The sequence below is a fragment of the Larimichthys crocea genome, chromosome XI (assembly GCF_000972845.2).
Source record: "Larimichthys crocea isolate SSNF chromosome XI, L_crocea_2.0, whole genome shotgun sequence".
NCBI classification, from domain to species: Eukaryota; Metazoa; Chordata; class Actinopteri; family Sciaenidae; genus Larimichthys; species Larimichthys crocea.
In genome coordinates, this window is record NC_040021.1 from 9,286,338 (window position 1) to 9,298,348 (window position 12,011).

Sequence of the window (12,011 nt, forward strand, 5' to 3'; positions counted from 1 at the left end):
TGGACACAGTACACTTGATTTGGATTCTTATGAGGACACTGGTCTGTTTTCACATTATCATTACAAAGTTATTATTTTATACTCTTTTTAAAGTCTGAAAATAAGTAAGAATTGGCAGAGCTTATATCATGACAAGCTTAGAAATATGTAATGGTAGTACAGAATCGCTTTATGGAAATTACTGCCTCTGGCAAGGAGATGCATTCTGCCAGAATCCATCCAAGAAATCCCCTCCTGTTTCCTTGTGGTGTAGAGAGATTTGAATGCTAATTGTTTCATTTTTGGACTGTCCCCTGTTGCAGCAGAAATGTCTTATGCTTGGTTAAGACTGGAATTTTCAAGAAGCACACACATTTAGAATTTATCAGGACATTTGTTTTCTCTGGTTCTCAATAGTTAAGTGTCCCTCTTCATCATGCATCCCCAAATGGAACAGAAAAGAGAGTAAAGTGGAGAAGCTGAGCCTTTTGTGGTGGTGTCAAATAATTTATCCCTCAGTTATATTAAATTCTTAACCCTTCCCTTCCTCTCACTATGACAACAGAAGGTCTCCACTAAATATCAGCTGGTGTCTGACCAGCCTTGATCAGTACGTGCTGTACTTAGCTCTTTGGTCTGAACCAAGGCTGCACTGACATTCAGTCTGAGAGAAAAGAAATGACAGCAATTACTGATAAATAGATGACCAGCTACCCTGTAATCTATCTTCAGCGCATGCTAGAGGAGCTGGAGGATATCAGCCTGCGCGTGGACAACGTGAAGGACCAGGCCATCATCCTGATGACCAGCAGGGGACCCGCCTGCAGAGATGTGGTGGAGCCCAAACTGGCTGAGCTCAACTGCAACTTCGACAAAGTCTCCCAACACATCAGAACTGCCCAGGTACAAAAGCATGCAGTGTATATAAACCCAAAATCACTGCATCAAACAAACCAGCATTGACTTTCTCCTTTACTAGTTTGGAATCAGTATGGAATTTAATCATAAAAATATAAAGCACGTGGTGTGATCTGTACAGTCACTATATCTGTTTGTTGTCTTTTGGCCTTCAGATGATGACCAGTCTGGAGTCAAGTGGTGTTGACCTGAACCAACAGACAGTTCAGCAGGTACAAGAAACAGTAGTTGTTAGGACAATCAGCATCTTGAAGCCCACCACAAACTACTTTACCAGTGACAAATGGGACATAATTCATGTTATCTAAGCTACATTTAAATTCAAAAGATTTAAGAGAAAATATTGTAAAGGCTGTATTTGGATTCAGTGTATTATCATGAATCCTACCAGAGCTGGACACTCTCTTTTGAGCGTGCAGTCACATATTTACACTTATTTTACCCGTTTTGACCTGAGGTGTGTTTATTCTCTGTCTCATCAGGTCATTCACAGCCAGGAGGTACGAGCTGAGGGTCAGAGTCGGAATCGTACTGCTGAGGCTCTGGTCCTCGGTGAGGTGAAGGACCTTCAGGCAGAGCTGCAGGACACATTGAGGGCTCTGCAGGAGCAGCAGGACCCAGCAAACCTGCTAGATGATGACAAGGTACACAAGGTCACCTTTCTTTCCCAACTTTGTCCGATCGTCGCATTTTCATTGAAAACTTTCAAAGAAACAGTGCTTGATGATGACGATGACAGATAATTATTATGCTAATATTGTGAGATTTGTACACATGAATAAGACATGAGCAGCACATTAATAATTGATTTGTAAAATAGTGCCTCAAATAGTGTAATACAATATTGCAGGTAGGGAAATAGGCACTCTGTCCATTGTTTGGTTTCCGTTAAGGTCAACCATCTCTAGAAATTTTCCAGTGAAAATTGCCCCAGGTTGCAAATTATTCTCTTTCTGAAGTTTTATGAGATTCAAGCTGGGCTACAGGCTATATAAAGCTGCCACCTGATAAGACGTGCATTTCAAGGCCTAACAAGTTTGGAATTCAAGCTGCCTTATCAAGGTTTATGACGTTAAACACACTGCCTGAACGAATCTGACCAGTCCAAAGCAAGGTCAGCGTTCCAGTCAGGAAGCTCATGTTGTTTTTGTGTTTTCCCAAAGAAGTGTCTCCACTCTCGACAACTGCAAGATGTGTTAAAGTACTGTAAAAACAACCCAATATCTTCATTTGACCCATGTGTCTATCTGCACCAGATGGATGAGGAGAAAGCCAGGGTCGAAGACTTGCTAAGAAGAGGTGAAGAACTCCTGCCACAAACTTCAGACGAGGGCCAGAGGGAGGAGCTGAGACTTCTGCTGCTCCGGCTGCAGAGCCAATATTCTGCTCACAGGGTGAGATGCATCATAAAATATATTGTGTCTTCCTTAAGAAAGCCTCACCTCATGTGGGAATGTTTTTTTTAATCTAAGAAAATGTAGCCTGGCATACCTCCCTGTCGAATTGTGTTTGCCTGTTGTGCACTGTTGCATTTGGGTCAATGAGTGTGTGTTTGCCTGCTTTAGGAGTTGAGGGTGCTACGAATCAGGCAGGTCGAAGTCTCTGTGGAGTCGTCGTCTTCTCACACCTTCACAGAGCAGACCAGAGAGTTTGCAGTCGAGGTGTGGGATTTACACATGCATGCTAACTAGAGCGTCAGTTGACTGTTATGTGGCGATATCATGTGTTGATAAAGTTTTCCTTTTTGTTTCTGTGCGCTGTAGGAGATGCCTTCAGTTCCATCAGTGAGTCCCTCCGACTATCTGTTGGACATCAACAAAGTGCTCCTCGCCATGGCCGACAACGAGCTGCTCCTGAACTCCTCTGAGCTCAGTGGAGGACTCTACGAAGACTTCTCAAGCCAAGAGGACACACTGAGGGTAAGTTATCAGTCACGTCTTCAACCTGCTAAGTTAAAAACTGTCATTGTAAACATCTCTCAAAGTTGTTTGTAACAGAAATAGAAGCAATGTTTGAATAGAAACACTAGTGAGGGCTTTTCAAAGTAAGGTTTTCACAAAGCCTTAAATGTATTAAATCAGGCTGGAGGGGTTTTTCTTTGGTCTTGTTTTGTTTTTCAGGAATTTAATGTTTTACTCACTGCCATGAAGGATTAAGCTTGATAAGACCGGGGGCTAAATCTGTCGTTTCTTTGGAGGTTATGAGCAAAATATTGAAATGAGTCTCAGATAATCAGCTGAAGTGATTTCTTTTTGTCTGTTGGCACCACTTAACTTTTTAGCTACTGTTTTAATTTGTAGTCTCACCTCACTGTCCCTTTTCCTTCATCTTGTCACTTTATAGAATATCAAAGAGAATCTGGAGCGTCTTGCTGAACAGGTCACAGGAATCCATGAGCGTCAGCCTGACGCCATCCTGGATGCTTCGCCTGCTGAGGTTACCCAGATTGGAGACGCCCTCACTCAGCTAAACGCAGAGTGGGACCGCCTCAACCGCATGTACAACTACCGCAAGGGGTGTGTGCACCAACTTCTCACACACACACATCGCATTGTGTTAGATTCCTCAGCTGATAACAAGCTGTAGGATAATTTTTGATAGACTTTGACAGACAGCGCTGCTATTTTCAGATGTGAACGTATGTGAATCTGTGTGTTAGGATATGTGGCCAAAGCTGCAGGGACATTAAATGCCAGCTGTCTGATAGTCAGCTCCCTACACACACACACTCACACACACACACACACTGACCTTGATTACTATCAAAGCAATTCCTTAGGCATAAACAATCTCATGCTTATTCACTGACTGACACACACGTATGCATGAACACACACACGTAAGGTGACCTTGACTACCATCACCACGATTCCTTGGGCATAAACAGTCTACATTTGCTGAGCACAGTATGTGCACATCCTAAAATAAACCAGTAAGCTAATTTTGAAGATTGCGCACAAATGCAAAAGCACTCTGTCTGCAATCACAATAACCTCTGGGCACCATTTAAAATCAAAAGAATGGAGTATATTTTGTAAAATTGCTCATTCAAAACTCATTTCCTCACCCATGTCTCTCTGATCAGATCTGTTGTGCTCCGAGCGCCGCTGTGAGAGGAAATATTCCTCATGCAGACCATCAACGCGATAAAGATCTTTTTTTTTTTTTTTTTTATTAGGCATTTTAAGTAATCAGCCTCTCTGTCTATGCTGATTTATTTAATAGTGTCTCTGTGAATGTTCCTGTGTTGTCAGGGGTTCCTGATTGTTATGGCATTTTCGGGTGTTTAATAGAGGTCAGCTGGGCCATTTCTCCTTATCGTAAACCGTTGAATTTCCCAGTGGGTTGTACCGTGAGCCATCAGAATTTCTCATCCCATTCTATTTTAAGCTCACTTGGCCTTATACAAGAGTAAAGCAACGAATATAATATATGTAATCAGTTATTAAGGAACAATCTAAGCCATAATCAACTGTCATCATTCAAATCAAAAGCTCTACAAAATGAACTGAGCATGTTTTTTAAGTGGTTGGCTGGTTCACTTTAGGAGGGAAATTGAATATAAACTCCCACAGAGAGATTTTCTCTTGTGAGGTGATGAGCTTTAGTTGGATGAACGCCCTATGCACAATAGGCAAGTGATAACAAGGTGAATCACACACAGACATCAGAATCTGAATCATTAATCATATTTATTGTGCCTCACACACACACACACACACACACACACTTACACTAGCATGCACTTTCAAGCTCAGCTTTTAGATGTGTACTACTTCCCTTCTGCAGGTGCTGTGCTATGTACGTACACCTGCAGAGAGGAGGAAATTAATGAATCTACTCAGTGGTTGAAAATAACTTCAAATACTAAATACTGTGATGGAATTGATTTGTAACTTTTCAAGTCCGTCTTAAAACAATAGACAGGTACCTGTATGAAACATAAACATTACTCCTCTTCATACTGGTCACTTAAAGATGCCTTCCCGATCCTGTGTTTTGCTGCAGGAGTTTTGACCGTGCCATAGAGGAGTGGAGGCAGTTCCACTGTGACATGAATGACCTCGGCCAGTGGCTGACTGATACAGAGACACAGCTGTCCGAGAGCGTTGGCCCTGACGGACAGCTGGACCTGGACTCTGCTCGACAACACCAAGAGGTCAGTGAAGAGTGAAGGAGGGCACGTGTGAATTTATTTGGCATGATTTTACTTGTGCATTTGGTCATACCACCCCAGAGACATGTGTAAGTCTCACTAAAAAAAAAATATATTGATTTATATTTCTATGACACTATAGAAAGCTTTCATGGCATTATACCTTTATAAAAATTTCTCTTCTAGAAAGTTCTCCTTTATGTTTACAATCTCATAGTAAGCGTATTTCCTTCCCAGGATGGAGTAGTAATATATTTGAAATGTAAACAGCTAGATTGTTGGAAATATTAGACGGGAAATAATTGCATCTTGTTCCCCAAGGAACAGAAAATGGTGCATTATGATCTGATTATGCAGAGTGAGAAATGGAGAGAAAATGAACTGAAGAGTAAGAGAAGCGCTTCTGATTTTGCTTTGTTTGATTACTAAAGCAGCAATTTCATTTCTAAGGGGAATTTCAGTTTTCCGAAGACACTACATTATCACCATGAACACTTTTTATCAGTGTGATTTCTAAAGTTCGATCTGCGCCCCATCTGTCCAGCTCTCTTTACATGCCACTGAGAATGAGACGAGGGATCAAGCAGATGTGAATTGAGATATCAATTAGCTGACTCACCCTTTGGTAGACTTTCCACCCTGCTTTACAGATCTATCTTGGCGAGTTACCATCTCTCTTAGTGGAAGCAGAGGTTTGACAGCTGAAGTCTTGATGTGCCACAAATCATGCCAATGTGACAGTCAAGAGATTTGCTTGGAGAGCTGGACTTGACCTGGGGATTTGGCCCTGAGTGATTCAGCTTATGTTGTTTGATTGATCCCTGATTCAACCCCTTTTTTATGTGTTTTTCCTCCTTCTCTGTCCCACATGCTCTCTTTCACTGTATTCCAGGAGCTGGAGGAAGGTCTTGCCAGCCACCAGCCCGTCCTGGCCGTACTGACTCGCACTGGAGAGCAGATAATTGGACAGCTGTCATCCCCTGATGGATCCCTGCTCGAAGAGAAGCTAGACACCCTCGGTCAGCGTTGGAGAGCTGTCAACCGGCAGGTCCTTGAGAGACGCCACAGGTGACGTATCCCTGGAAACACACAGGATGTTGCGTCACATATGGACTGATTGATTGATTGACGTGATCAAATATGGATTTTGACACATACAATACGTGTCTTGACTGCATAGCATTTGTTTTTACAGTATAATGTAGCACAGAGGTTAGCCCTCCCTCTCCATCACCAACAGTCTTTATATCTTTATCATTGTTTGGCAGGTTAACATTATCAGTGTGGCCAATCTGTCTAGAACAGTCATTTAAATGTAAATTTTAGGATTAGGCCTGCAACCAGGAGGAAATGGAGTTGCTAAGTACTTAATGTTTGTTGGTGTGTGTGTGTGCAGGCTTGCTGGAGGAGACCCAGCCCTGACAGACCTGGTGAGAAGACGTGACGAACTGGCTGTGTGGCTGGAGCAGGCAGAAAACGCTGTCAGCTCTTTACCCGTCACTGCCACTGACAAAAATCTCAAAGAACTCAAGGTACAGCCGAGCTCAAAGCATACTCAAGTTGATGCGATTCACAGGAGTGCAGAGACTTCTATTTCTGCTCCGGAGCTCGGTAGATTTGGTTATTTTTTTACGGTCAGCTCCGACTGTGTTACATTTTCTTTTGTTCTGTGTTTGCTTCACTGTACCAACAAGTTGCTCTCTGCATCTCAATCACAAGAAAAAAAACCTGTCAAACCTGCAAACAAAAACAGAAATAACTCTCACATCTCTTGTTTTGAACGGTACATTTTTGCTGAAGGAGGTACAATTGCTCAGTGTTTTCTGTCTTCGTTTCTTTCTGACAGCTTTTTTGTGTCCCCATGAATGCTTCATTTCTCTTTTCTTGCTTTGCTCTTATTTCTGAATGCATCACAAAATCCATCTCCATAGAATCAAGGGTCAGTGCTTATTTTCCTTGCAGGCCCTTGCCGAGAAAATGGATGCACAGAATGAACATCTCGGATGGCTAAACAAGCACGCCCCTCAGATCCTGGCCAGTCCAAGTGTAAACCCTCAGAGCAGAGACCAGCATGTTGGAAAACTGAGAGCCATCAACCTCAGCTGGAGCAAGGTATCAACGTTGTATCCAAGCTCGTATTTATCATGTTTTACAACACTGTGACAGCCACAATATTTCCTGACCTCTCTGCCTCTCTGCTGCGTCACCTCCATCCTTTTTTCACTGATTCTATAATCCCCATTTCCTCTGCAGGTGACCCATGAGTTATTGGAAAAAGTGGGAGAAGTGGAGGCCAACCTGCAAAGTCATGCCCAGTTCCAGGACAGGATGAACAGACTCACTGACTGGGTTGTTGTCACACACCAGACAATCATGACCAGAGGCCTGAGCCATGGCCAAGCACAGGTAGACCAGACTTAACGTTACTGAAAATCTATTCTTCATAGATGCAAATGTACTTAAAATGAGTTCTTACCTGTTACAGGCTCTGGAGGCCTCCATGAAGGACAGGAAAAAGGACCTAGAAGACTTGTTGGCTCATTCTATAGAGCTACAGAGACGACAGCAGCTGTTGCCTCAGGAAAAGGTCCCGATTTCCATAGTAATTTGATTTAATAAAGAACTGCTAATTGTAGTATAATTATACCATATTGCAAAGTTAAAGCGCCACTAACCCACATTAAGTGACTTTATTTCCTTGATTTATTGAAGTTTAATTGGCTGTTTCATTAAAAGCTGGATACACTCTGTTTCCTGTTACTAATATTTTGTACTCAAGTCATTAATTAAATGTATTTTGCATGTGTATAGAGTAAGGTAGAGCAGCTGGCAGCTGATTGGAAAGCTCTGGATGGTCGACTGAGGGAATCTCTCCAGCCACCCGTCTCTCCATGGAAACAGCACCAACTAGTCGTCCAGCACCAGCAGCTTGGTAAAGATGTCTAAGAATGCACTTATTCAAATTCATGATTTCTTTCTTCTCTGTGTCACTAGCTGTATTTTCATAAAACATCAGGGATGTAGGGATGAAAAGACTTCACAAGGTCTTAATGAAGTAAGGCTCTAATGAGACAGAGAAACAGGAAAGTACACACAGAAATATTCTCTTGTATTCGAGGTAACAAGTTCTCAGGTGGTAGATTTGGAATTCCTTATTGGCTTGGCTTAATCTGCAGCATGAAAATACATGATGAAATAACTAATAAGAGGTGAGCAACAAATTCTGGTTTATGTAACACTGAAACAAGCCCTGTGCCTCATTCATTATGATTTAGTGATGAGCCACTATCCTCCTGAGAGCTATTTGACGGCACCTCCTCTCTCACTTTAACGTCTTAAAATGTTGCATCGGTCCCTTTTTAAAGAAGCTCTATATGTCAACAGTACTTCGCGTTGAGTTCCCTCTTTTCACATCCACTTCAGTGCCTGCAGTTCCCTCAGCTGTGCAGATGGCCAGCCTGGTGAGCGAGGACCCCCACCACCAAACCCCGCACACACCAGACACAGTGGCGCCCACCGACCTCAATGAGACAGCCACCGAACTGGCAGACTGGCTCCTCCTCATCACACAGATGCTCAAGTCTAATATCGTCACCGTGGGGGACACAGAGGAGATCAGGACCACTATGGGGCGTCTTCAGGTGAGAAACTGGGAGCAGAAGAGGACACATAGGAGAGAAGTTTGCTTGAACATTTTTAATGGACCAGTGCATGAAATGCAAATACATGTAAATACAATCATATAAGCTTTACAGTTTGTCTGACTGTGTCTGTGTGCATTTGTGCCTCCTCCTGGCAGGTGACGAAGAGTGACCTGGAACAGCGTCACCCTCAGCTAGAGGACATTTTCACCCTGGCACAGAACATCAAAAACAAGACCTCTAATCTGGATGTTCGCACCTCCATCACAGAGAAACGTACGTGGAAAGCAGGATGATGGCTTAAAGAAAAGATGTCACTTAAAAAAAAGCACATAGCTGCTCCAGAGACATCAGCAACAATGTATTTTTTGTAGATTTTTCTCAGGATTTTTAAAGATATGCAGCTTGTTTCTATTTCTAATTTGTTTGGTTTTATCTCACAGCATTTCACTTAACAATGTTTTAAAGTTATCATTACTTACGTACATTACTTTACAGTTTGTTCTCTTCCTGTTGAATGTGCACCTGTGTCTGTCTGTAGTGGAGAGGGTACGCAGCCAGTGGGACAGCACTCAGCATGGCGTCGAGGCACGGCTCCAGCAGCTGGACAACATGATTGGGCACAGCAACCAGTGGGAGGAGCAGAGGAAGGAAGTTAAAGCTCTCATTGGACACACCGAAGGACGTTTCCACAACCTTCTTCAACAGTCCAGAGATCCCCTGACTAAACAGCTTGCGGACAACAAGGTTAGGGGAAAGTTTTACTGCTGCACTCTCTTTCATCCTCTGGGTGTCTAATACCTATCCCATCTGGGATTATTCACTGTGATTCTGTAGCTCTGTCATTACAGTAGACTAGAAATATACTCCAGGGAATTTGTCTTCTCAATTTCTTAATAGAGAGAAAAAACTTGGACCAAACTAAACTTTACTTTATAAACTATTAGAGGTCCTTCTTACAGCTGTATGAGTCTGTACAAGGTGGGAATGAATAAATCACCTCACTGCAGTATCACTTTGAACCTTAACATTCGTACACTCACATCATCCATCACTTTAATTTGAGATGATGAGAGTTAGTGGAAACAAATTCTGTCTCATGAGTGTAGCTGACGCATTACAGGAAGCAGACACTAGAGGGCAACTGAGTTTAACAGACTCTAGCAGGTTGGATACACAGCTATCTGCTCCTGGTTTTGTGTGGTCTTGTAATGATGAGTAATTGTCCATTTAAAATAGTGAAGTGTACCTTTTTTGTTAGAAGAATCTGGGGGTCATATATGGATGACTTATTTGCTAATGCTAAATTTAAAATAATAATCGGCCGAATAACAGCTGGGTCTTGCAACTTATTTGATTAAATAGAGGTTAAAATTACAATGTCAGACGGCTGAGCCATAGAATAACAAATTTCTTTGTGTTTTTTAGTGCCTCAAGTTTAATTACATTTTTTTTTATGTTTAGACAGTAGGTCATTAATATTCTTGCACAGCAATTTGTCTAAAGAAAGCTGATAGCAAGCCACAACAACACAGAAAACAGTGTATGCAAATAAATAATTTGAAGAAAAATAGTGCCAACCAGGCCCTTTACAGTGACACATAACTGTTGAGTCACATCTGACACATTTTCAGTGTCAAGATGATCCTAATGGCCTGTGTTGATTGTTTTACAGGCGTTCCTCCAAGACCTGGGCCGAGGCCAAGCTACAGTCGCGGCCTTCAACGAGCTGTCTAATCATCTTTTGCAGGAGTATTCTACCGACGACACCAGGAGGATCAAAGAGTTCACAGACAAACACAATGCCGCCTGGAACAGCATCAACAATAGGTGCACCTTCTCATAGTCTGTGTCACAAGAGGGGCTGATATCGCCGCCTGTATTCAATCATGCTCTAACTGCTCCAGTAGTTCATGTATAGTCATGTATTTTATTCATTGTTATTTATTGGCAGGGCGGGTGACCGTCATGCACAGCTGGACATTGAACTGAAGGGCCTGCAGATGTCTCTCAGGGAGCTGGAGTCCTTCCTAAAATGGCTTCAGGAGGCAGAGACTACAGTCAACGTTCTGGCCGACGCCTCTCAGAGGGAAGACCTCTCACAGGACTCTGCCCATGTGAAGGAGTTGAGGCGACAACTAGAGGTACGGGCTGTTGAGACACAACGTGTGTGTGTATTTATGTGTGTGTGTGGGGAATCTATGCACAGGTGGTAGCCTATTATCTCAGTGTCATCCTTCATTAACGCATCCTTCTCCAATGAAAGTGAGGCAGGGCTGTGTGTATGTGGGTGCATCCACTTGTAAGATGCTGGTTTAAGGTGTGTGAATGAGAGGGCACACAGAGGGCGCGTTAGTGCTTGTATGCATTGAGTGCAACTCATTGATCCTCTTGTCCTGTGCTACTTAGGAATTCTGTATGTGTGTGTGTGTGTGTGTTTGCTCTTCCTCACACTAGCTTGTCATTTACCTAGACCTTCCCTCAGGGATATGTTGACATACATCATCTTATGCGTTATGTAACTTTTTAATCCCACAATCACTTCACCTCACCTTTTCAACAGATAAAATGCGTCTTCTTCAGTTCAAGTCTCCTTTTTTTTCAAATGCTGACCCTCTGAGTCCTCATCTCTTTTGAATTGTACACTGAGGGACTTTCATTTGCACAATCTTATTTTTTGAGACATGGTCACTGATTTTATGTATGTGCGTAAATCAAAGCTTTCTGTTGCTCCTTGTCCCTGAGAAAATTCTGCAGTGACGTACATCTTTAAGTCCAATAATAACATTTCTGATTTCATATTGAATGTCTCTTATTTCCATTTCCAGGGTCCACTTATTGAAATACATGTCAAGGTTACAAAGAATAATTGCATGAATGGCCACAAAGATTTCTGAAGATTTATTTAATTCTTGCAGCTTACTGTGGCTGCATTTTGTCTTGGCAATACAATTATCATTATCAGTCGTTTAATTGATTATTCTGTCATCTATATTTGTTTTATAGAACATAATCCATCATTATAAGCCTTTTTAATATTTGTTTTATAGAACATAATCCATCATTATAAGCCTTTTTAAAAGAATGCTTATTTCTAAAAAGTATGTCAAAGTCATCTCAGAGGTAAAAACTGATGTAACTGATATAAAATTTTATTTAAGCAATATGTCAGAGGCTAATATTCCAAGAACTACTCGCCCACCAACATTTCTGAATTGGTCATCGCCCACTGTCTTCAATTTTATCCCCTCATTTCCATCTCTCGGTCTCAGTTGGAGTCGAGGTTGATGGATTGCAGTCATATCTAGAAAGTAGGG

General features: G+C 42.1%; 1 protein-coding gene across 13 annotated transcripts in view; it reads left to right on the top strand.

Annotated features, from left to right (window-relative positions):
* utrn (utrophin) overlaps positions 1-12,011 on the top strand; it is a 166,503-nt gene that overhangs the window by 49,622 nt on the left and 104,870 nt on the right. For 12 of the 13 annotated variants that reach the window (XM_027284138.1, XM_019259060.2, XM_027284139.1 and 9 more), the window contains 19 exons: positions 712-882; positions 1,053-1,109; positions 1,380-1,541; positions 2,154-2,291; positions 2,463-2,558; positions 2,661-2,816; positions 3,241-3,413; positions 4,906-5,056; positions 5,946-6,121; positions 6,450-6,585; positions 7,016-7,165; positions 7,307-7,459; positions 7,539-7,640; positions 7,865-7,985; positions 8,477-8,694; positions 8,853-8,970; positions 9,236-9,441; positions 10,370-10,524; positions 10,649-10,838. In XM_027284138.1, coding sequence (XP_027139939.1) covers positions 712-882; positions 1,053-1,109; positions 1,380-1,541; positions 2,154-2,291; positions 2,463-2,558; positions 2,661-2,816; positions 3,241-3,413; positions 4,906-5,056; positions 5,946-6,121; positions 6,450-6,585; positions 7,016-7,165; positions 7,307-7,459; positions 7,539-7,640; positions 7,865-7,985; positions 8,477-8,694; positions 8,853-8,970; positions 9,236-9,441; positions 10,370-10,524; positions 10,649-10,838 — 2,829 coding nt within the window. The remainder of the gene's footprint in view (positions 1-711; positions 883-1,052; positions 1,110-1,379; positions 1,542-2,153; positions 2,292-2,462; positions 2,559-2,660; positions 2,817-3,240; positions 3,414-4,905; positions 5,057-5,945; positions 6,122-6,449; positions 6,586-7,015; positions 7,166-7,306; positions 7,460-7,538; positions 7,641-7,864; positions 7,986-8,476; positions 8,695-8,852; positions 8,971-9,235; positions 9,442-10,369; positions 10,525-10,648; positions 10,839-12,011) is intronic. The other variant, XM_027284148.1, reaches the window with a different exon arrangement.